Source organism: Tyto alba, unplaced genomic scaffold (assembly GCF_018691265.1).
Source record: "Tyto alba isolate M040663 unplaced genomic scaffold, T.alba_DEE_v4.0 Super-Scaffold_9, whole genome shotgun sequence".
Classification (NCBI taxonomy): domain Eukaryota; kingdom Metazoa; phylum Chordata; class Aves; order Strigiformes; family Tytonidae; genus Tyto; species Tyto alba.
This window is the reverse complement of record NW_024881330.1, coordinates 9,384,191-9,407,347: the sequence shown is the minus strand read 5'-3', so window position 1 is coordinate 9,407,347 and position 23,157 is coordinate 9,384,191. Positions and strand designations below refer to the sequence as shown.

Genomic DNA, 23,157 nt, shown 5'->3' with positions numbered 1-23,157 from the left:
AAGATGGGGAAGGACTTTATCAGGGAGCATAGTGGTAGCACAAGAGGTAACAGCTTTAAATTGAAAGGGTGTAAAGGGTAGATTTAGATCAGATAGAAGGAAGAAATTCTTTACTGCAAGGGTGGAGAGGCACTAGCACAGTTTGCCCAGAGAAGCTGTGGCTGCCCCCTCCCTGGAAGGGTTCAAGGCCAGGTTGGACGGGGCTTTGAGCAACCTGGTCTAGTGGAAGGTGTTCCAGCCCATGGCAGGGGGGTTGGAAGTAGATGATCTTGAAGGTCCCTTCCAACTCAAACCATTCTATGATTTGTGATTCCATGACTTACCTGGGACAGTCTCTCCATGATTAAGGACAGGCTTTCAAATGTTTTCCTTGAGACTGTAGCAAATAGTACATGTTAGAGGATGACATATCATGCTGGTATTGACAGAAATGTCAATACTACTGTATTACCACTAGGCACGTGTGCATGGTGCTCTGTGTGCTCTAACAACTTCAGCCTGCTTCCCTCTCTGGCTGAACAGGAGAGAGGCCCGTTAGTGAGAATATACAGATGTGTATATGTACAGTGTGGATCTCTCCAGCAGCTGGGCTCAGATACTGACTGCCCAGTAGCTGCCTCTGGATCCCAGTGTTCTCAGTTGCTGGCACGTGGAGATACGAGGCATTGGGGCCATGGCCCCACTGCAGTACAGACCATCTCACTCATATATGCAATCTTGCCCACTCCTCGAGTTGGCTAGGACTCCCCAGATTCCCATAGCCCCCTGGCTCTCACCCTTAGAGAGACACTCACACCCAGAGCTGGCCCTTGCAGACCCACTCACCTCTTGCTTCCAGGCTGCTTCCCCTGCTCACCAGCTGGTCCAGCTTGATCTCCGCTGACAATCAGACACTTGCATTGGCTCCAGGTGCTGCAGCATGAACTCCTGGGCCTCTGTGACCAGAGATCCCTCACAAGTGGTTGACAATTCAGTCAATCCAGTCTCTCCAGGTGCTGGCACCCCAAGACACATGGGCCCTTTGACCTGTGGTCGAGTCCATTTGCTGGCACTCAGACCCCCATACACACACCTGCACACTGAATAGAGAGCCTCTCACCTGGGAAAGAGTTAGAGATGGGGTTTAATTACAATCACAGAATAACTGAAGTTGAAAGGGATCTCTGGAGGTCCTCTGGTCCAAACCCCCTGCCCAAGCAGGGCCACCTAGAGCGGGTTGCCCAGGACTATGTCCAGACAGCTTTTCAGTATCCCCAAGAAGGGAGACTTCACCACCTCTGCCAGCTCTGATAGGACAGACTGTGCTGATCAGACACAGGGAATGGCCAAACAAGTGTACTGTTTAAGCAAACTACGTACAACTGGCCCTTTTTATATCCTTATTCCTCTACTTTCCCTACACTTGTTCCTCCCCAAATCACGTAGGCCCATCCATTTTTTGCTAAGCATTCCATAATAAGTCTTTTGCAATCCCAAAATGAATTTATACCCTACATACCGTAGTGTTCCCCACCTTAGTCCAAAAGGTGATCAAGAGAGTTGCTCTGGGTAACACATTGTAATGGGTTTCATGCCTGGGTAACTGAGGTGATGGCATTGCTGGGACAGCCCTGGGAGGGGCCTGGGCAGGGTGTGTTTATTGCTTGCCTGCTCATCCTACTTCTCTGGACTTGTGTGTACCCTACTGGGATGCTCCCAGGACCATCCCAGAAGCCATTGGCCCATCTGTGGCTGATGGAGAGTTTTCTTTGGGCTTCCTGTGCTCCTCTGCAGGTCCTTCTGGGTAGCAGTGTTGGTAGTGCTACGAACAGACATAAGGCAAAAAGAGAGAGCTACCAGCAGCATCTCTAAGGATAGCAGATGGTACAAGATGAATTGAGGAAAAAGACTGTATGATGTTCTAGGAAAAGTTATTCCACTGTATGTTTAGAGATGGGGGAAGGGAGGAGTTAAATGGGTAATGCTTGTTTTAGCTATTAAGCTTCATTATGTTTCTTACTGGAATTTTTTCTATGAAATATGAAGAGCTTTTGCCATTTATTATTTACAGTTTCATCACGTCCTAATACCTCAGTGTTGATATTCTTTACCTCTGAATATAATATTGCAGTATTATTATTTTTTTTTTTTGCACGTCATAAACTTTATTTTTGTAACAGTGATTTATTTTCATTTTTCAGATTATTCAGATTATGAAGATAGTTCTGTTGAATTCTTGGACAGGTGCTCTTCTCCATTAACACGGTCGTCGGGGAGCTCTCTAACTTTGCGCAGCATGTTCTCAGAGAAGAATACATCATACCAGTATCCAAGAGCTATCTTGTCTGTTGACCTTAGTGGAGAAAGTAGGTTGGCTGAACAGTGACTTTCATCTTATAGGTTTAATTCTTTAAGGAAGAAAATTTTAAAGGAAATAATTCGGTTTGTGTTTGGGATGGTAGCTATAAATATGGTGACTGATTTATACTTCATATACTTGAAAACGCTTACACTCCTCAAGCTGTTCTGTGTTGTACTTGCTTTGGTTAAGTGTTGCTACTCTGCTTCTGAGGATATCACATTAGAGGCATTTTGCAGAAATCATCAAGAAATCTAATAAACCAGCAGTGTGTTTGAGAGCAATTTTTTGCTATATGCAGGTTAAGATTTTTAACTGCGAAAAGCCCCTATATTTCTGTGAAATACGGCATCTCTGCATGCACAATTTCACATGTATTTATTTTTACTAGACCTTTCAGATATGGAGTTCTTGGATGATTCCTCTACAGAGAGTTTGTTACTTAGTGGTGATGAATACAACCAGGACTTTGATTCAACTAACTTTGAAGAGTCTCAGGATGAAGATGATGCTATCAATGAAATTGTTAGATGCATTTGTGAACTGGATGAAGAAAATGGCTTTATGATTCAGGTAAAGAAATTGTGGGGGAATATATTTTCCTTGTGAATTTCTTGCTTGTGAAGGTGCCATTTTGATGTGTTGGAGACCAAAGTTATGTAGAGAGCTGCAAAGTCAACAATAACAAAAGATTTTCATATTCTGCGCTTGGTGTGACTGTTTGGCATATGCAGAATGGTTACTGTAGGATGAGGTTCTCTAACAAATCAATATGTAGAACAGGTTTGTAAGGAAATATAACCTTTTTCTTTATATCCAGTTGATAAATTTGGAATAAAGTATCCTTTCCTGCACACAAATCATCACTTCTGTCTGCAGACCATCCCAATTATACCAGCCCTTCTAGTTCAGTCCTCACGCCTTACAGTACCAATTGTAGAAACCACTCTGCTCACTGTAAATGTACCTCAGCTGTATCCAAGATCTCTGCTGTACAGGCATTACTGTTGGCAGAAACTGTGATCTGTGTGTCATGTGTATCCTTCATCTTTAGAATAGCAGTTCTCAAACTAGAATTCACTAGCTGGTTTGGGAAACTGCTAAGGATTAAGAATATACAGTGTCTGCATAGCATTCAGGTGCTGATGGATTGCAACTACTGCTGCTTATTTGTTTGTACTCCAGTGAGGGGACCATTTCCCATCTAGCAATGAGTGTTTTAAACTCTTTGTCTCAAGGAATTAATAATACAGCGATTAGATCAGATGCAAGCAACAGTGAGGAAGAAGTCAGTTGTCAGTAACTTTAAAAAAGCCATGAACTTCCTATGGTGTTTTTCCCCACTCAAAAAACAGGTTTGTATTCAGCTATTAATGTGGTACAGTTTCTGTTGAAAATATGGAGCCTTTTTAGTTGAGATTTGAAGGAAGCAAGTATGGCTGTCCAGCGTTAATGGACTTAAAGTCTTTTGGAAGTGACAGACCTGAAGTTGAAGGACACAACGACTGTCCCTGGGAACACACTGGAATGCAGTGCTGTGTTGGAGGAACTAAGCAGGAGTTCAGCTATGGTAATAAAGTGAAAAAATGGACTGGTATAGAAATCTTTGGAGAGAGGCGAGGGAATTATAGCCATAGCCGTATGACAAGGGGAAAGGTGACTTCAGTGTTTTGAATTGGTTGATGCTCAAAAGCATGTCAAAGCAGAGAGGAGAGACTTTCTGTATCAGAACAGCAGATATTTAGAACACAGGCAAACACTGAGTTGAGAAAGGAAGATGTATTTTTAAGTGGTAGTTTCCTGCCTGTTTCTAAAGTCCAATGACAGCCCAATTTTTCCTCTTCATGCCTTGTCTCACTGAGAGCAACCAGTTTGCTGTTTGTAGGCCCTCATGTCTTACCACTTCTATTTTGCTCTCCTATTCTCTTGTTTCTCCTCTTTCATTTTCTCTTCATTTTCTTTTTCTTTTAGATTTTCCATTGGTGCGATATTAAAAACACATCTTTCTAGCGCACTGGAGAGATGCTTTGTAAATATAAATAATTAAACTGAAGAGTTTTCTACTTTTCACTGTTATGCTGTAATGTATTACATTATCTTTCTACTTTACTGTAATATTATACTCCTGTCTTATGTTTCACTACTAAATATTTAGGTGCTATAATACTGAATGTTATAATCAAATATTATTAAATATTACATCTTCAATTTCTTTTTTTTTTTTTTCCAGTCTGGAATTTGTGGTTGAGGTAACTTTCGGAACTAGAGCTCTTTTTTTAGCTTGATATCTTTGCCTACCCAAACACAAATTGCCCAACTAAAATAATCTTACTGAAACCAGCTATTTAAGTTAAACTGCTGTTCTCTGCATTTTGACGATACAAGAAATAGCTTCTGATTTTTCAATCTCTTTATCTCAGTTTTAGTTTTTGCTTTTGTTTTTTTCCGATGTCAGTGTGAAGAGTGCTTGTGTTGGCAGCACAGTGTATGCATGGGACTGTTAGAAGACAGCATTCCAGAGCAGTACATCTGTTATATCTGCAGAGATCCACCAGGTATGGGTAAACCACCTTTATCTGCAGCTGTCTGCTTGGAATTTTTAAGCAGAGATGTTATGCATTGCTTAAATTATTAAAGCTTTGTCTGTTTTGTGTTCTCTGTTCTTTAGGGCAAGTGATTCTAAATTTAGCTCTGAGCAGAAGCTTACTTTCTTGTTAGTAACATCTTGATCAGCTATGCTAAAACTTATTCATGACCTTAATTACTGTCGCTTTAGTTGTTGAAAATTAATTCCCCCAAAACCTTAGCACTTTTTCATGTTGTAGTCTGAAAAGTCTTTCTAAACAAATTATTCTTAAGCGATCTGTTTTGTCTATACTTGGAATCACATTGGTTCATTTAAATATTTTTTTTAGAGAAAAAGTACTCATTACCACAGTACACTCAAATATACTGTGGATGTTATTTCATATTAATTGCAATTTTGTAATATATGTATTTGTCCAGAATTGGGTAAAGGTATGGAACTGAGTATGTAAAATATGAAAAATTCTGGAACTTTTTATGGTAAACAATAGTGCACAAATAACATACTTTGAACTTTAGATTGTTAAGATAAGTTTGAAATTGTGCAAATTAGGAAAAGTCTTATTTCTTTTTCAACTGAATACATTTGATTAGGGAGATACTGATTTTAAAATTATTCTGTCCATAAACCTATTTTTCTTACCAGTTATTTGTAGAAAAACTATACCATTTCAAATGAAGTTTTTAGTATTTTTCCTGACAATTGATACAAACGCACATAGATGTCTTCTAGTGAAATATCCAACAGTCCAGCGGTTTCAAAAGGGGGAATGAGTTTACACACCCAAATTTGCTTCCATTCTGAATTTAAAAAATGAAATCTGAAAACTGTTTGCAGAGGTATAAAATGGCACAGTTTCTATTAGTTACTTTTGAGAAGAAAATTTAGGAAAATAGAGCTAGAAAGTAGTGGCTTTTTCCATTTGCCCAGTCTGAATCTAAATTGATGGTATATAGAGTCTTGTTTGATAGTTCTATGTGGTGTACTCTTTGAGCAGTCAAGCTTTTTCTTTTTAAAACCAACTAATTTGTCTTGTGTTCTTTTCCTGCACTGTACTAGGTACTTCGTTATCCCCTGCTATAAAGAGACTGTGTCCCTAATTTTTATCTTCTCTCCCTTCCTAACCATTACTTCTTTTCTTTCTATGTCAGGAGAAAAAGGTCATTCACAATGTCAGTATTTTAAAGTGTATTGGGATAATGGGCAGAAAGGAGATAGACAGGGTATTCTCCTGAAAGGTATGAAGGGCTTCCATCAACCCATTCTTTGTTCTGTATATGATGATAGTCTGATATGAAATCGGGTGTAAGATATTGCAGTCTTAGTCAGTCTGTTTTGTCTGGGTTCCTCATTGTAAACAGTAATATTGGAATAACTAGCATTATACATTTCTAGTTTGGGGTTTTTTTTGTTGTCTTGGTTTGGTTTGGTTTTTTTTGAAAAGTTACTATTGAAGCATTAGCTCAATACTCATTCATGCCTGATGGGTTAAGATTGTAGATGTTGCCGTAGTGTGGGAGACCTAAGGCCCTCTTTACATTAATAACCTGTCTAGTAGTGTCTGGTAAAAGGCACCTCAAAGGAGAGTGTAAGAACTCCACTGTCAAATATCTTTGAAATGTCTGCTTGTCATTAACCCTTCTCCTGGCTTCTAATAAGTAGATACTGACTTCAATATTGAAGCAAAATACTTGTCTTTTAGAAACAAACTACGTGTTTTGGATATGTCCATATAAAATCCACTCTCTAACATTTCTCTTGGTAACTTAGGTTTTCTTTTTTTTTTAAAAAAGTAAGCTGTAGTTGTTAGATAAAATGCCAATTTTAACATTTTCTTCAGTGAGATTGACAATAGTACAGTTCTTAAGATCCTCTACTTTGATTGCAAAGGTGATTAGATTTTCATTTCAAATGCCATTTAGAGAGGTTTTGAGATTTCAGGTTTATTTCTGCTTTTGTAAGTGTCAAGAGTTTCCTCTTAATCCATGAAAACTAAATTTTAATGTATTAATAGCAAGTTTTTGAATCATTCTTTCATGGATATTAAGACACATTTAGGAGAGTACAGCATATAATTATAGCGCTCTAGTTTAAAATACAATTCTGATGTGGCTTTAGATGGCCCTCAATTTGTTTCTTATTTACCCCAGGTCAGAGGTGGAGTGCCAAATATCTTTATGATAAAGACTGGCTAAACAGTGGACACATGTGTGGATTATCATTTTTGAAAGAAAACTACTCTCATCTTAATGCCAAAAAGATTGTGTCAACCCATCACCTGCTGGCAGATGTCTATGGTGTAACTGAAATATTGCACGGACTACAGCTGAAGATTGGGATCTTAAAGTAAGTATCAGTCCAGGATTGATTCTCCATCTTTATATATTTAGGTAGCAGAGACTACCACTATTCCATATGCATTATTCTCTCACATTAAAGTTCTTCCTTCTATAATAGTTTAAATATTTGAAGTGCAAGATGTAGAGTACCCTCAGCTTCAGTGGGAGTTAGGTATTCAGCACCTGAGCGGATCTGGTATATTGGGATTATTGTTGATTTTTTATTTTGTTGTTATAGTCAGTTTTGTGTTAAAGGGACGTTCTGGGTTTATCTTAAACTGATAAGTGACCTGAGGATACTTAGATGTTTGATACTGGTGCTTATCAATAGCTGTGATCTAACAGAAGTGGATGATTAATAGTTCAGTGCTGTAAGTGGTATTCTCTATAACTTTTTTTTCTCCCCCTTCATTTCAGAAATAAGCAGCACCCAGACCTTCATCTCTGGGCTTATTCAGGGATGCGAAAAGAACAAGAACAAATAACTCTTGGGGTAGAGAAAAAATTAGTGACTTTACCAGATTCTGTTAATCCAACCGAAAGGACATGTCACAGTCAAAATCATAAAGAGCAGCCCAGTATACCCCAGAAGACGGAGGGAACATACATCACAAGTGAGCACAGTTACCAAAAACCACAGAGTTTTGGACAAGACTGCAAAGCAGTCACTGACCCTATGAGCTCAGATGATGAAGATACAAGTAGTTATGATGAAGATCAGGAATTTCACACAGAGACTAAAAACTGTTTACAATATTCTTTTAGAGATGATGGCATGAATGAGCGGGTAAGTATCATTCTTCATCTGGGAAGTTTCTTAGTTGGAATAATATGTTCAATCTGATAGAATTGAAGCGCATACAAGTATGTAGAAATGTTCATTGTTAGTGGTTGACATATTCTAGTGAGTCAGCAGAAATCACTAGAAGCAAAGTTGGATCACTGAAATAGTTTCAGGTGAGGTATACCCATTTCAGCTGGTGAATGAAATGCAAAGTATGGTTAAATATTGCCTATGGTAAAGCTGTTTATGCTTAATCCAGTGTTTTGGGGGAAAAAAAATCCCATGCTTAAAATGCAAGGTCTTGAAACAGAATTTAGGTGTTTTTTGCGGGATGAAGAAAATGGGACAAGTTTCCTTTTTTCTCCCAGTTCTGTTTTTTTATTGTTGTTGTTTGTTAAACTGAGATTTGTAATAGTGTTTATAATTGTATCATATTCTTTTAATAGTAACACTATCTAGAATTCTGTCCACCAGTAATGATTTACTGACCAATTAATTTCACCTCATACAACTTCTTTTGCATTTCTTATATGACATATTTATTCTAATTAAACGTGTCACATGTTTTTAGTAAGGATTATATTTGGATGTTTAAACATCTCTTTCTCATGTTTGCATTATTGGTTTGAATCCATTACTTTGTGGAAAAGGTCTGAAACTTGTTAGTCTGGTTTCAGTGAAGAGTTTTCTTTTGAGCAAAAAAAACAAAGTGAAACAGACCTTTCTGTTTTCTACAATACCAAGTGTGTGAGAATAAAATCACCCAACTCATCCCCCTTTTGAGGTACAGTTTCTGGTGTGGAATAAATGAGTAAGATACATCTTTTTTCTTTTAGTTTTAAATGTGGCATGTAAGCTATATAGTCTGAATGGGAAATTTTGGCTAATTCTAGTTAGAAATAACCGTATGCTAAATCGCATGATTATATTCAGTTTATGTAGTGAGCAGTAGTGTGAAATAGTGAATAATCCTTCCAACAGTAGGTTAAATTATCTTTGTAAATAGTATAAATACATCCAGAACTAAAAGAAGATATATGGGAACAGTGAAACAAAAGTAATGTTTCCTTCAGAGACTAAAGCATATATCTAAAAAGCTAAGTACTCTCTGTTTTAAGCCAGGAAGACATCTGGGGCAGTGTCAGAGTACTCTTCCCTTTGGGACGTGTTAGTTCACCTGTTGTCAGTAGTCAGCCATGATATCTGAAATAAGGCTATCTATCTATCTAGACTTAATACTCATTGAAAAGCTCTCCCTGGTTTCTCCATGAACCTGTTTGTACTTGCCTTAAAACCATGATGACACACGATGAAGTGCCTTTTTTACATGAACTGACTTCTCTGTAAAGTGTTGTCTTCACCTCTCCTTCTCAAAGTTTTGGTTGGGGGTTTGGATTCTCTCTTCTAGCATTTTGCAGAGCCTTCAGTATTCTGGTTTTCCATATGGTTTTGTCTTCTCCTCATCTACAGTTCTGTTGCATGCCTTCTTTTCTCTTATAAACAGTGTTCAGGTTGAGTATTATGAAGTTCCTTATTCGCTTATGAATAATCTTTAAAATTGTATTTAGTTTCCTTATTCTTGCTTCGGAAAGCACAAGCCTTCCCCATCTGAACCTCCCATTTATTTCTTCTTCACAAGCTGGATGGTGTACTCTGCTTCTCTTACTACCCCGGCCACCACTCCCTGATTGCCTACATTGATCTCAGCTTAGAGGAGGACCTGTTTGATCTTGTGGTTGTTTTTGTTTTGTGGGTTTTTTTTTGTGTGTGGTGGGGTTTTTTTTTTTTTGCTTTTTTTTTGTTTGTTTTTTTTTTTTCTTTTTTTTTGTTGTTGTTGTTTGGTTGGTTTTTTTTTTTTGTTTGGTTGGTTGGTTTTCTTGTGTGGTTTTTTTTTTTTTTTTTTTGTTTCCCCAAGGAGCATTTACTAGCCTTTTGAATAAATACAGAGGTCGTTAAAAAGGGAAAAAATATTTTGTGATGTTCTTTAGATCTTAAATTATTTAGCTTTAAGATTTTATCTAACTTACTGCAGTGGCCATCTAAAGATTCACTTAACGGATGATCTTGGTTTTGGAATTACAGACTTGGGTCCTCATACAGCAAGAGAAAAATGGCACTCCTCATGATTTTAGAGAGGGTCTGAAAATTGTAAGAAGTGGGACATTTCTTATTTACATTGGAAGTATCCTTTATAAAATTAATAACAGTTTGAATAGTGAAAACACTGTGGAGGCAAACTTGATGTCTTGAGAGAAGAAAGATTTTTATCTGAAAGGTTTGAGACTTCTAGAGGCTTTTTTGGCTTTTAAACTCTATATTTAGTAAATAACTTTTAACTTCTTTAATGAATATTGTGACAATATTGTGCTCCAGGACCCTCTCATAAAGCTGCCAGCAGGTCAGTCCAAGTTTGATTTGTTTGGTCTTGTTTTTTTGGTGGGGTTTTTGTTTTTTGTTTTTTAGGTGTTTTGTTTTGTTTTGTTTTGTTTTTTTTAAATTGATTTTAAGTCTTAAAAATTAAGTTGTTATTTTGGTTTAAGTAGTAACTTAAAATCCATCAGTCCCTGTCATCTTCTTTCACTCTCTTCTCACTCTTCCCATTCTTGACTGGGGGAAGATATACTTTAAGAAAAAAAATTGTGTTGTCTATTATTGTGTGATGTAGAAAAAACTTAGCTGCAAAGTGTATTAGTATAATAAAATTCACACCTTGGTCTGGCATTTGCCATAAACTGACATTTCATGAGCACACATATCCAACATTCTACTCCCTAAAATAGAACCATCAATAGTGAAAGAACTTTATCAGATTTAAAGTTATAGTGGATATAAAATGGAAACTGTGAATCCTGCTAATTAATGGAGATGCTGAACATTTTAACCCATTAAATCTGGTATACTTCATTTGGTCATTTCCATTAGCTGCAATGTCAAGTACAGAAAGATGAGGAACTTGTGTGTAATCTCTGACTTGCTATGAAAATACTGATTATTTCAGAGAAGGCAATCTTCAGATACTGTGTTTGCATAACTCTGCATGTTACTGCCCTTGTAACTATCCCCAGACATGTTCAATTCTGTTCCAGACTTGTGCTTCCAAGTTACACAGAACCATAGTAATGGTAGGAAGAGCAGTCTTTTGTCTTAACAAACAGAATGGCCAGCTTGTTTGTGCAAGAGTGACTTTAGACACCTTGGATATTCCTGCATTTTAGGGAGCTTTCCTTTATTCTCTGGCTAAAATTGAAACAAACCTTAGGGGTTTTCACAGTTTTGGTGACAGCAGACCAATGCACTTCAGGACTTTATGATTTAAGTCCAGATTTATATAAAAAGGGCACAGAAATGCAGTCTGTCTTACTGCATTAAAGAAAGTGCTTGAGCTGGTAAACTTTACCTCTTGCCTCGCTTTCCCAGTGCTATATATGCTTATTTGTATGGAATTTGCATTTTGTTTGGTTTAATCTATTGATGTGTATTTATTGTATTGATATTATATATATATTGATGTATGTGACCTTTTGAGTATGTTTTTTTTCACATAGACAGAAGTACAATTCTAAAACAGCATAGTTTATCATGTCACTCAGGTGTTGAAATCAGTACCAGAAATGAAAAGAAAAAAAAAAAAACTCTTAAATGGCAATTTTTTTCTTTCTGTTGCTCCTATGAAGAAGAATTCTGCTGAAGGAAACACTGTGTTTGTTTGTAATGAAAGAAAAGGCTCAGAGGAACAAGTGGACACACATCTTCAATGGCAGCTAAATCTCCTTACCCATATAGAGAATGTACAGAATGAAGTCACCAGCAGGATGGACCTGATTGAAAAAGAAGTTGATGGTAACTACATTGCCAGATACTTGTTAATACACCTGTAACATCATCTTTCATAGCCACTCTGTTGAAAGTGATCTGAGGCACCTAGGATGGATTTTATGTGTCGTGTTCAAATTTGGGTACCCAAAATGATAATTGAGCTTGTACTCTTGATCCCCCTGCCCCTTTCCATAAGTTTTGTATGCCCAATAAAGTAATTAAAGCACTCAGGACCTCTGAAAAAATTAGCTCAAGTTTGTGATATTAGGCAGGCTTTGGAAAGCTTATATAACTTGTCTAGTCTTTTTCCAGATATGGATCATAAAGTTGATGGATTTTTTTATTATGTCTGGAGTGGTTTTGGCCTGATTTTTCTAGTAATTGACAACATTTAGGGAAAAAAAAAATAGTATTCATTCTGCCTTTAAATTTGGTTTGCTATATATTAGTAACTGGTTTGAGGAAGGCAAATAAGGCTTCATGAGAAAGCTTGAGTGAAATTATAGTGTAGGAGTTAATATTACAACACAGAAGTTAACTTGCCAGTCGTAGAAATTAAGAATGAGAGGAGCTTATAGTCTAGTCTTGGGAGTCTTTAATTATCTTTTGACAAATAAAGTTGTCGTATTCCTATTTGCATTTTTACTTTCAGTATTTCTCCTTGAACTAGGCATTATAGCTAGGCTAACAGGATTGACCTTTTCCCTTTTCTGTCTCTACAAGCACAGAAGTTATTTGTAAACATTTGAAGATTGGAAAATCATTCTTTGATCTGGACTTTGTAAACAGGAGCCTGTTAAAGTGACAGAAGCAAGCCTTGCATTTAAGAATTGTGTTTTCTGTTGCAGAACTATCATAGCTAAAAGATCATGAACTGAGGTTTCTTTTATGTGTGTAGATGGTAAATTGTTAGCCAAGGATATAATTTGCTCCTAGGTACCTGTCTGTAGTAGCAATCAAACCAGATGATGTTTGGATTTTTTGAGTGAAACACGGAATTAGTTGGTGTTTCCCTAGTAAAAATTTCTTCTGATAAGTAAAAATCGCAACCTCAGTATAGTTTCCCTTCTTATAAAAGACAGAGTAAGAAAGAAAAGTTTAATTTTTATGAAAACTGTTTCTTGAAGATATATTCTAATAAACTTCTTCCTTTTCATTCTGTAGTTTTAGAAAGCTGGCTTGATTTCACTGGAGAACTGGAACCACCAGATCCTCTGGCAAGATTGCCTCAGCTCAAGCGACGTATCAAACAGCTCTTAATTGACATGGGGAAAGTACAGCAAATAGCAACACTTTGTTCTGTATGACAAAAGGAAGAATAAAGAAATAAAAATAGGTTCTCTTACAGTGAATTTTCTTACTAGCCACAAGACTGACAGGAAGACAGCAAAAAGCTGAGCATTTATCTGGTTCTTTGCTGATTACATTAGCCTGAAGCTTTAGAGAGAGGAGAGGAAATTTAGAGTAAAGTATCTGTTATATTGGAAATCTGAATATTCAGTGTCCAAGCTTCAAAATGTAATATATTGCATACTGAGAAATGTTGATATGATTTTAACATGATAAACAAGAAAATCCCTGCATACAAGAAAGTTGAACAAAAACTCTGCAAAGAACAAGGTTACTGTTTTGAAAATTTTGGCAAAAAATTCTAAATTCACAGAATTCAGCTGACTAAACATTCTTGGGAACTGCTTTTTTAATGAATTCCTCTTATCTTGCTAGCAAAAGTTAGACACAGAGAGATCTGTATCCTCTCTACAAGGAAAGTCTTTAGATTATTTCCTTCTCTCATGAATGTTCAGGAAAATGAACATAATAGCTTTGATTTTTTGAAAGAAATTACTTATTATGGTCTCCTTTTTAAAATATTTTTTTAAATAGAAATCCTTATTACAGCACCCTTAGGCTTCCTTTAAAACATAAGTGGCAAATGGTGGTCAGATGTGCCAAATAATATTAAAACCACTGGGATGAGAGTTTGATTATGACTTACATGAAGGTTTTTTCCAAAGTCCTACTTGGTGCCAGCAATCCATCCAAAATTGTGTAGTTTATATTTTTTTATGTTCTATTGCAGTATTCAGGATTCAAGGTACAATTTTTGTCCTGGGTAGCTCTGTTCTGGTGTTGGCCCTCTGAAACTTTACCATCCTCAGCTGGGATGAGGAATGACAAGAGCAGCAACACTGTGGCTGTGAATATACTAAACCACTAGAATAAATATCTCAAGATACGTTATCCAAGATGTTTTTATAAAAACTTTCTGCTTCAGTGAACAAAATGTCATGAAACCAAAGGCAACCTACTTGCTCTGTTAGCTCTTGCTGGATTTTGAGCCCAGGACTTTCCCTGTGCTTATAAGTTGCCGCTGTATCCAGTGCTACATGCATATTTGTATGTGTATGTATATGTGTATAGATACACATGTACATATATACATACTATATACATTTATATCTACACATGTCTAGTTTTATTACAATAGACTATAAGAACTGGTGGTTAACATGAAATGTTACCTTTTAACAAGCAGTTTCTAAAATTGAAAATAATGTATGTACAGGTTTTGAAATTTGTAAAATATGACTGTTAAAAGGAGGCTATTTAACTGATGACATTAAGATACTTGAACATTTTATGCCTCACGTCTGTTTATCAGTTCTAGTTATCTGTATAAATGCATTTTAGAACCGATAGACAGTAAACTTGAATTTACCTTTTGATAAGAGTACAAGCCACTGTACATTCAAAAATTATTTAAATTTGCAAACACACTGTTCTATATGTAAGGTACTGTATGTAAAACTGTTTATTAAAACTATTCTGCATACTCTACATTTTTCATTTTTCTTCCTGATCTTCATACAAGTATAAAAAAGCGATTCTTATAATGTTCAGACTATCAAAAATCAAAAAATCTTGGAATGCCTTTTGAGGATGCATAAAATTGAAAAATGTGCCAAAGATGGATTATCTGGGAAAGACTTTGCAACCAGTGCATTGAACTTTCGTGGTAAAACCATTATTGAGAAAGAAAGCAGCATGGCTGGTTCATTGCTAAAATAAACTTACCCTGACATTTCCCGTCTGTCTATCATATCTGAAGTGAGTTATCACTCTTGATGTCCAAAGCGAAATGTAAACCCTTGTTACAGGGTGGTTGCTATTTAAAAAGTCTTGCCACATCAAGCTTGTAGGAGATGTTACAGAGCTGCATGGTAACATGAAAGTTAATTATGGAATCATGATTGGCAACTTCATAATGCAGAAAGAACACACAAGCTGAGGAGTTGTTGACATTTTTATAGCAACTGATAATAAATAAAATACTCTGTGTTATATAGTTGGATGCTTAAATAACTGCTTCAAACAATATGAATAGTTGAGTGACCTACTTGCTTTTGGATATGTGAGACTTTTTTATGTATTATTCACTTGCTGCATATCCTTGAATGTGGTACTGTGTGTACTGTATAAGAGAAGTGTAAATCCAAATTAATTACTTTGAAACAAAGTGGAGTGTATTTACATAATTTATACAGCACACACTGTAGCAATATTATGCAATGTGCGTGCATGCGTGTGATGTAATATAATTGTAAATGTTACTGAAGGCGGAGGTGGACCGAGAGATTCTAGGTGGAAGGGTGGAGGTTTCATTCTTAGTGCAGAGATGGAGGAATGGTATCCTGAAAAGGAAATCTTAAGTTCAAAGTTAAAGTTGCCCTTGCAGCTTTAAGTTGTCTTCTGTTTGTATATGTAAAGGTCTCTAAATTTACATGAGTATGTAATTTTATCCCTCAGGATCCTGCCTTATTCAGCATCGACTGTGCTTACAAAAACAAATAATCTGTTCAGTATTTTTTTATCTTCATCTCTTGTGTAGTCATGTATTATAAAAATTCCTGCAAGCATTCATATCTTTTAAGAAATACAATCTCAGTGTCCTTATGGACAGCGCTGTGATACTTTGTGTGTTGCTTGAATGCTTCACAAACTTGTCTGAATTTGCTTTCTCAAATTGTGACGTTAGTATGTAGCGTGAGCCTTAGTTTTGGCCCCAGTTTCTTAAGTATTCAAAGGTTTGGGATGCTTTTGAAGTTTTTTCTTTAAACACTTACAAGTCAAGTGCCGTAAAAATGCTAAGTGTTTTGCACAGAATGTAACCTACAGTGGATTGCTCGTGTGCCAGTCAAACCTGATGTGATCTGGCTCATACCAGTATTTCTTCTAGTTGGCCTTATCGAGAGGATCTTTTTCCTGTAGGCATCATTTTCCATCTGTCTTCCTGCTTCCTTTGTAAATAAGCCAGGGATCTGTACACAGTCTATTTGCAACATCATTTATCAGGGTGTGAATTTGTGCTGTATGATGAAAGAGGCAAACCCTCTCTGTGGAAGAAATAGTATATGGTAAAATTTTTAAATTTGCAGCCTTCTTTTAACTTAGTGTAAGTTCTTAATGCTAATATACAAAAGGAAAATGTCATTGTACAGAAGCCTCTTGTGATTTCACAGGGCTAAATGTCAAACTTGTGGAGCCTTTAAATGCCCAGCTTCTTCTCTGAGGCTTGTTTTGTTCATGGAGGTATCAGGGTGATTCATTTCAAAGCCTCCTCCTTTCTGTGACCATACTCTAGGCATCTACATCGGGAATTCTGCATTTTCAGTTGCAGTGATGGCAGTAGGACATCAGTACTGCAGTCATAAATGAAATGTTGCCTTAGTGATGTGATCAGATATCACATGTTGAGGTTGCCTATGTTTCAGTTGCAAAATGGAGGTACTTCAAGTCATATGGCAGGGAATGAGTTGGAAGATGCTTCCTGCTAACCATTTTCTTGGGTATCTGTAGGCTGAACAGTGCCCATATTGCAGATATTCTGGCCTTAGATGCATAGATCTTTGTTCGGCTAATTTGCAGTGGTAGAAGCCTGTCTTCCTCTTTAAAATAGGTGAAGAAGATGGGTTGCAATTTTCTGATAGATATAACATACTTGCTGTGTGGCAAAAAATTGAAACTACTCTTCCATGGCTGCAGTCCTCTTGTATGGCTGACATCCACCTGTCTCTTAGTTTTGTCTCTGAGCTTCTACATGTGCTCCTCATCTGTTTGTTCTGCAGCTTGCATCTGTTTCTTCTTTTGTTTTTCTGCTTTCTACACTGGCTTCTCCTCTGATGCCTGGAGGGTTTCATTCCTCTGTTCTTATGCCCAGTTCTTTCTGGCTGCTGTGGGAAGCAGTCGTGGGGACAGGTCTCCTCTGCTCTGTCCTGATTCCAGTGTGACCTGTGAGCTGTGTACGGTTGGAGTGTGTGCACCATGGTAAAAATTTTCAGATGTTTTTGCTGCCTTCCTTTAGTAAAGCTTTTCTGATGTTGCGCAGGTGGTGATCCTCTGCTCCCATCTGGCTTCTAACTTAAGACTTGAATGAATGTTGCAGCAAAACCCCTTTGCCACAGTTGGGCTCCAGCACTTCTCACCAAACTGAAGGCTGGGATGTAAAGGAGCTGCTTGAGCATCACCGTAAAATTGTAAAAGTATTTTGATGCTTGCAAACCAGAATATTTTTCCTTTGTATATGAAGAGAAATAGCAACTATTTTTATTCACTGAAACTTTTAAAGACTCAAAACAGATCCTAAACTGAACTGAAGCTTAATGTAAAAATAAGCAACAGAAGTAGGGGGTGGGAAGCACTCTGCAAACAGGGGCTTCATAGCAAGAAGTGTGCAATCAGGCCATCTTGACTACCTTGTACTGTTCAAAGTTATAGTGGAGTGCTGATGTGTAAAGGGGGTGCATGCAATGATGCCATTCCTTTACAAATGGCACCCATCTTTGTTGTGCTGGTTTAGAACACTGGAACTGTAGGTTCTCTCTCTACTGCTTAGAAGCATTACAGTACATGCACCTTAATTTTGGAGTGCTTATTAAGGTCAGCGGCTTAATCACTTTCGAAATGCCCATTGCTATTCTCACATTTTATTAGCTGACACTTTTTTTCTGTTGTACTGAGTCCATGTGGCTTTAGGTGATAATTTTACAGAGGACGTTTGAAAATACTTCAGTAATGGTTTTTATTATACTATGTTATGTCCTGGGCACTGGGTGTGGGGGTCTGTCTTTAGCAATAAGTATTATACACTATGTGTATATCTGTTTATATATAGAAAACAAATATGGAGCATGTAATGATGGTGAAAATACACTGCACAGAGAGCAGATTGTGCATTTGGCAGCCATTCTGCTCCAGCCTGAATAACTCAAATAAAAAATTGGAGACCACATGGAAAGAATGAACTAGCGTGAAAAATCATTCAGGAGTGAATTTCCTTTTCCATACACGCTGGACCTATGTGTAAGCGGTCGATGAGCCAGCCTTATTCTATGGATTGAATAACTAAAGCTAGTTCAATTGCTGTTCACTTCGAACAGCAGCCTTCCTTTCTTTAAAGCTGGCCAGAGTCACCTCAGTTCGGCTGTAGCCACGTGTGTCAGTGTATTGTCACTAAACACTCTGAGAGAGGCAGCAGTGCACTATATAAATCTTCTGTGAGAGAAGCAAAATACTTTCTTCTGTGATTTGTTTTTTTATAATAGCAATAATGTTGACTGCATTCTAATACTCACAATAAAGGTCTGTTGAGATTACGTGCCTGGGCTCCCATTCAGTGGCCTTTTGTTTTGGTGAGTTAGTGTTTATATATGTTTTAAAGCATTAGGGAATCTTCAGCTGCATTTTTAGCCTGTAGTCAGTGTTACATGCAGTCATTGATACCTATTTATCTGTACACATTGCAAAGCTTTAAGGTATCTTCAGTTGTACTTTAGTCTGTAGGCAAATTATGCAGTCAGTAAATTATTTACAGTACTGTATTACTTATTGTGGCAAAGTAATTAGAAGATTCTTCTGTTCCTGAACTGCCTTGGTGTTTAACAATTGCAGTGTTTGAGTTTTGCAATGCACTTGGTACTTAAAAGACAGTATATTTCAACAACATGTTTACAGTGATGGCAACTCTTCTTTGGGCAGATGTCTGCCTTCTAAGGGTGTTTCTAATTTTGTGCCTTTGTACAACATCCTTACAAAATAACTTCAGTTTCCTTGTAGTGATTTATTTTAATATTGCCTACAAGCTGTTGTTCAGGACTACTGTAGTAGAAAACAAATAAGCAAACAGTTGCTAAGAAAGTTCTAGACATCTTGTGGACCAGGACATAAATGATAAGTAGCAGATGAATGAAACTGACCAGAATCTCAGTGAGTTACTAATACAGAGAAATGGTTCTGTTTTTCACAGCAGAAATAGATATGATCGTAAACGTAACAAATTTCAGAATTGTACTTGTGAAGCATGTTTTAATCATTATTTGAAGAGACGGTCTCAAAGCAGTCTCAAATTTAAGATACAGGACCAAATTCAGATCTTGGAGTAATCCACTGAAAGACTTTTTCTACTTAGCAGACTCATTAAAGAGTTTTCCTGAGTCAGACCAAACATCTAGCCAGCCCAGTGTCTTCAGTAGAAATAGTGTCAGCATCTGTACAAAAGGTCTGTACAAATCGGTCTTTCCCTTAATGTATCTTTCACTTCTGGTAAACTGAAGTTTCCTTTAGCATATCTTTATGAAGACCATCAGTTCTATCAATCACCTACAGATCTGTGCTCCATGAGTTTAATCCGTCTTTTTTTCATGAATGTCTCTCCACAATATCAGGTGGCATTCCGAGTTCCACAGCTTTGTTGTGGGTTAGAAGGAGTTGTGTTTGTCCTTGAGCTTGCTTTCTGACTCCATTGGCTGCACACTGCTGCCTTCAGTTCAGCGAAGGTTAAGTATTGCCTTATTGACAAGACCAAAAGTAGTTTTATCTACCAGCACCAGAAGTTTGGCACCCTGTTGCTGTCCTTGTGTGACTGGTGGTGCCTTTTCTCACTACATTAGCTTGCTTTTGACAAACATTGAATCAATTTGGTGCACAAATCTATCCATCACGGCACTGCGGGTTGCAGACCTGATTGCGACTTGGGGTTTCAGAGCAATCTGCATCCCAGATGTCATGAGAATCAAATAAATATTTTTCTACCTTGCTTCACTGTGGTACTATTAGAGGAAAACTGTGTTATCTCCAATGGATAAGTATGAAAAAAAGCCATTTTGCCTGTCCTAGAAATGGTTCATTTCTGCAGGGACAAAGGCAAAGTAAAATGTTCTTATATGGGCTTCTTGATGTTCTTTTGACATCAAAGGCACTTTTCCAGCCAGTAAACTATAATACAAAAAACTAAGAAGCTCTCTGCCCACTTTTCTAATCCAGCCAAATTTAGTGTAGAAGTTATTGGAACTTCCCCATGATTCTTTCACTATGAAGAATGTGTCAGGCATGAAGTGACTGAAACTTATATTAGATAGTGGGGCTATGCTTTTTTCCTTGTCATCATTTAATGTTGCATCACATGAGGACTTTTTAAAACTTAGAGATGATAGAGATAAGTGCTTCACAAGGTCTTGCTATTGCTATCTGTGCCAAAATCATGTGAAGATTGAGACAAATGTCTCATGTTTGGGAAGAAATGTACCAAATGTAAAACAGTTCTCTTCTATCTGTAAGTGTAATAGGTTACTGACAAATGATGTTATTCTGTGTTTTTACATAGTTTTCTTAAAATGTGTAAGAGGATTGTCCAATATTGGTGACTTATTTAACACAGAAAAGCAGTTTATTATTTAAAAATATATTAACTAATTGATATGGACGTAATTTGACAATGGTTCTTCAGATTTTTGCTTCTAATTTGCTGCTTCATTCAGGAGGCTTAAGTTAACTTTATAAACTAAGGTTGATTTCTCAGGCTCAAGTTTTATTTGGGCGAGAGCAACTTTTCTGTGGGTATAGATGTTTATGTATTCATATACAGGAATCATTTACCCTTGGGCTTTCCAATATGTAAAAATTGCAGTTGCACAAACTGTCTTTTCTGCTAAGAAAGTGTATGCAAAAACTGGAACAATGAATAAATGGTCTGCTTCTCCCTTGAGGTTTGTGATTTCAATGTTTCATCACGCTGACATTTTTCTTTCCCCCAACAATTATAATCTAGATTGTACACACTGGCAAAAAGTTACTCAACAAATGAAACCCTCATTTCCAGCACTAGAGCAATGATTTTTAAGACACGTTAGTTTTAAGGCCATACTGGTCACAGGGACCTTTTCCACTTACTCCTTTTCTCTCCTTCATTGGTAAGCTAATTTAATATATTCTTCCATCTTTCCTCAGGTGCTAAAAATGGAGGTCAATTCAATTGTCCCTTCACTAAAGGTTATGCAGTGAAGCTTTTCTTAATTTGAACTTGACCAGCCCCTAGACGAGTGCCTTTTTTTCCCCCCCGATGAATGTGGGTATTGCTCTGTAAACTACTATTTTTTCTTTTCTGTTTTATCCACAGGCTATTGCATCCCATTGAACTGGCATGTACTGAGATGCCCATCTTGGTTTGACGCACATCTAGAAGTGGTTTAAGTAGTGGTAATTGCCAAAGCTCATTTTCTCACTTTGTTTTTTAAGAGACTTTGACGACTTGGTTGTTATTCCCAACTTGCATAGTGCAGAGGTTGTTTTTGGAGTATTTCTGAAGGTAGTAAAAGTAACCTTGGGAATTAACACTATGTAGATATTGCAGATTTGTGCTTGTTTCCCTTAGTAACAGCCTTGTGATACCTCTCTGGTTTCCTGTCTGCCTTACGCTGTTATCAGTTACTAATGACCTTTGGTAGCAAAGAATAGAGGAGGACAGTGAATAGGTACCTTAATGACCTTGCTTCTCTCCCCATTTGCTGTACAAGGAACCTGAATGACACTTGTTTACTAAATTCAGAAAACTGGACTTAGATCAGTGTCACCCACACACCCCCGACACACACTCTGAGTATGTGTATCAGTGGCTTGGAAACATCGTTGTACCTGTAAGCGCTGACCCTGCTGCTCCTGAAGAGCCCACAGCTTGGGGGTGGACTATCTCTTGTTGCTCTCCTGTAACTGTCCCACCTCGCTGGGGATCAGACACAAACATGAGGCTCTTGAAGCATACTTGAGTCAGAAATATGTGTCATGGTCAAACTTCATCTTTCCCGATTCAGCTACCCTAGTGCTAATGTTGACTATTCTCTGGTTGAATTCCTTTGCTTTGCAGGTACATTTCCCTACAAATGCTATGCAAATCCAAAAATTAATTTTCTTTCTGTGCCTGCTTAATTGGGGCTGTTACAGGTTTTTTCTTTATGCCTCTGAAGGTTGCCTTTTTTGGTCTGTCATCTGTGCTGAACACGTTCTTCATCATTTCCCAGTCTGATCTTTCTGCAAACTATTGACTTTCCCAAAGTGCAGAGCAGGTTGCTTGAAAGTATAATCCAAATACAGTCCCACTGATTTTAAAAAGGCTAGTCACTCTAAAGCAAGATTGTGCTGCTGTTTGAGATCACATTTACCATATATATCAAACAGTGTAACGCTGCAGTGCTCTACAGCCCACACAGAAGGATGCTTGGTTCACTGTTTAGCACAATCTTGGTCTGTAAGAGAGTATTAGTAGAGTTGTTTCTAGACTGTCTACTACCCATGAATCACAAAAGAGTGCTTCTGTCACTTTTTCTTGAAATCAGCCTAAGTCCAGGCTCAAACATGTGCTTCTGTTATTATTTAGCTAATTATTCTGAGCCACTTTGTCCAACCACCTTTGCACAAGTAAGGGTGAGTTCTCTTAATTCCCAGTGCGGGTAAATGCTAACAATTGTAAAATGTGGACAAGTAAGAAGTGATACTCTGGAACCAAGGAAATAATATTTCTGATATGTTTTAGGTTGAGGATCTTGCGTGTATCATAGAATCATAGAATGGTTTGGATTGGAAGGGACCTTAAAGGTCATCTACTACCACCACCCCCATCCCCACCCGCCATGGGCAGGGACACCTTCCATGAGATCAGGTTGCTCAAAGCCTCATCCAAACTGGCTTTGAAATGTAATTAGTACCAAAAATATTGACTCAACATGCTTAATGGTTATACTGATCTTGGACCTGGAAGATAAAGCCCAAGAAGCTAAGCTGCTTCCCATCAGATCCTTGGCTGTAATAAAATGCATGGTGCAAGTGGGAGTAAAAGCAAAAGGTCAAATGCTGTTGACTCTGAACCTCAGTTCCCTTCATAGGGAGTGGATCTGTGTCCATCCTGGTTTTCACTTAAGAAGAAAACATATTATGAATTGTATTTACTCCTAGTGCTGCAACACTT

General features: G+C 37.4%; 1 protein-coding gene across 9 annotated transcripts in view; it reads left to right on the top strand.

Annotated features, from left to right (window-relative positions):
• PHF20L1 (PHD finger protein 20 like 1) overlaps positions 1-20,904 on the top strand; it is a 63,200-nt gene extending 42,296 nt beyond the window's left edge. For 5 of the 9 annotated variants that reach the window (XM_033011728.2, XM_033011731.2, XM_033011726.2 and 2 more), the window contains 8 exons: positions 2,181-2,345; positions 2,730-2,911; positions 4,794-4,893; positions 6,077-6,163; positions 7,076-7,271; positions 7,682-8,051; positions 11,723-11,888; positions 13,029-20,904. In XM_033011728.2, coding sequence (XP_032867619.1) covers positions 2,181-2,345; positions 2,730-2,911; positions 4,794-4,893; positions 6,077-6,163; positions 7,076-7,271; positions 7,682-8,051; positions 11,723-11,888; positions 13,029-13,171 — 1,409 coding nt within the window. In that variant the 3' untranslated portion in view covers positions 13,172-20,904. The remainder of the gene's footprint in view (positions 1-2,180; positions 2,346-2,729; positions 2,912-4,793; positions 4,894-6,076; positions 6,164-7,075; positions 7,272-7,681; positions 8,052-11,722; positions 11,889-13,028) is intronic. The other 4 variants (XM_033011734.2, XM_042785710.1, XM_033011735.2 and 1 more) reach the window with 2 other exon arrangements.
• The last annotated feature ends 2,253 nt before the right edge of the window (positions 20,905-23,157 follow it).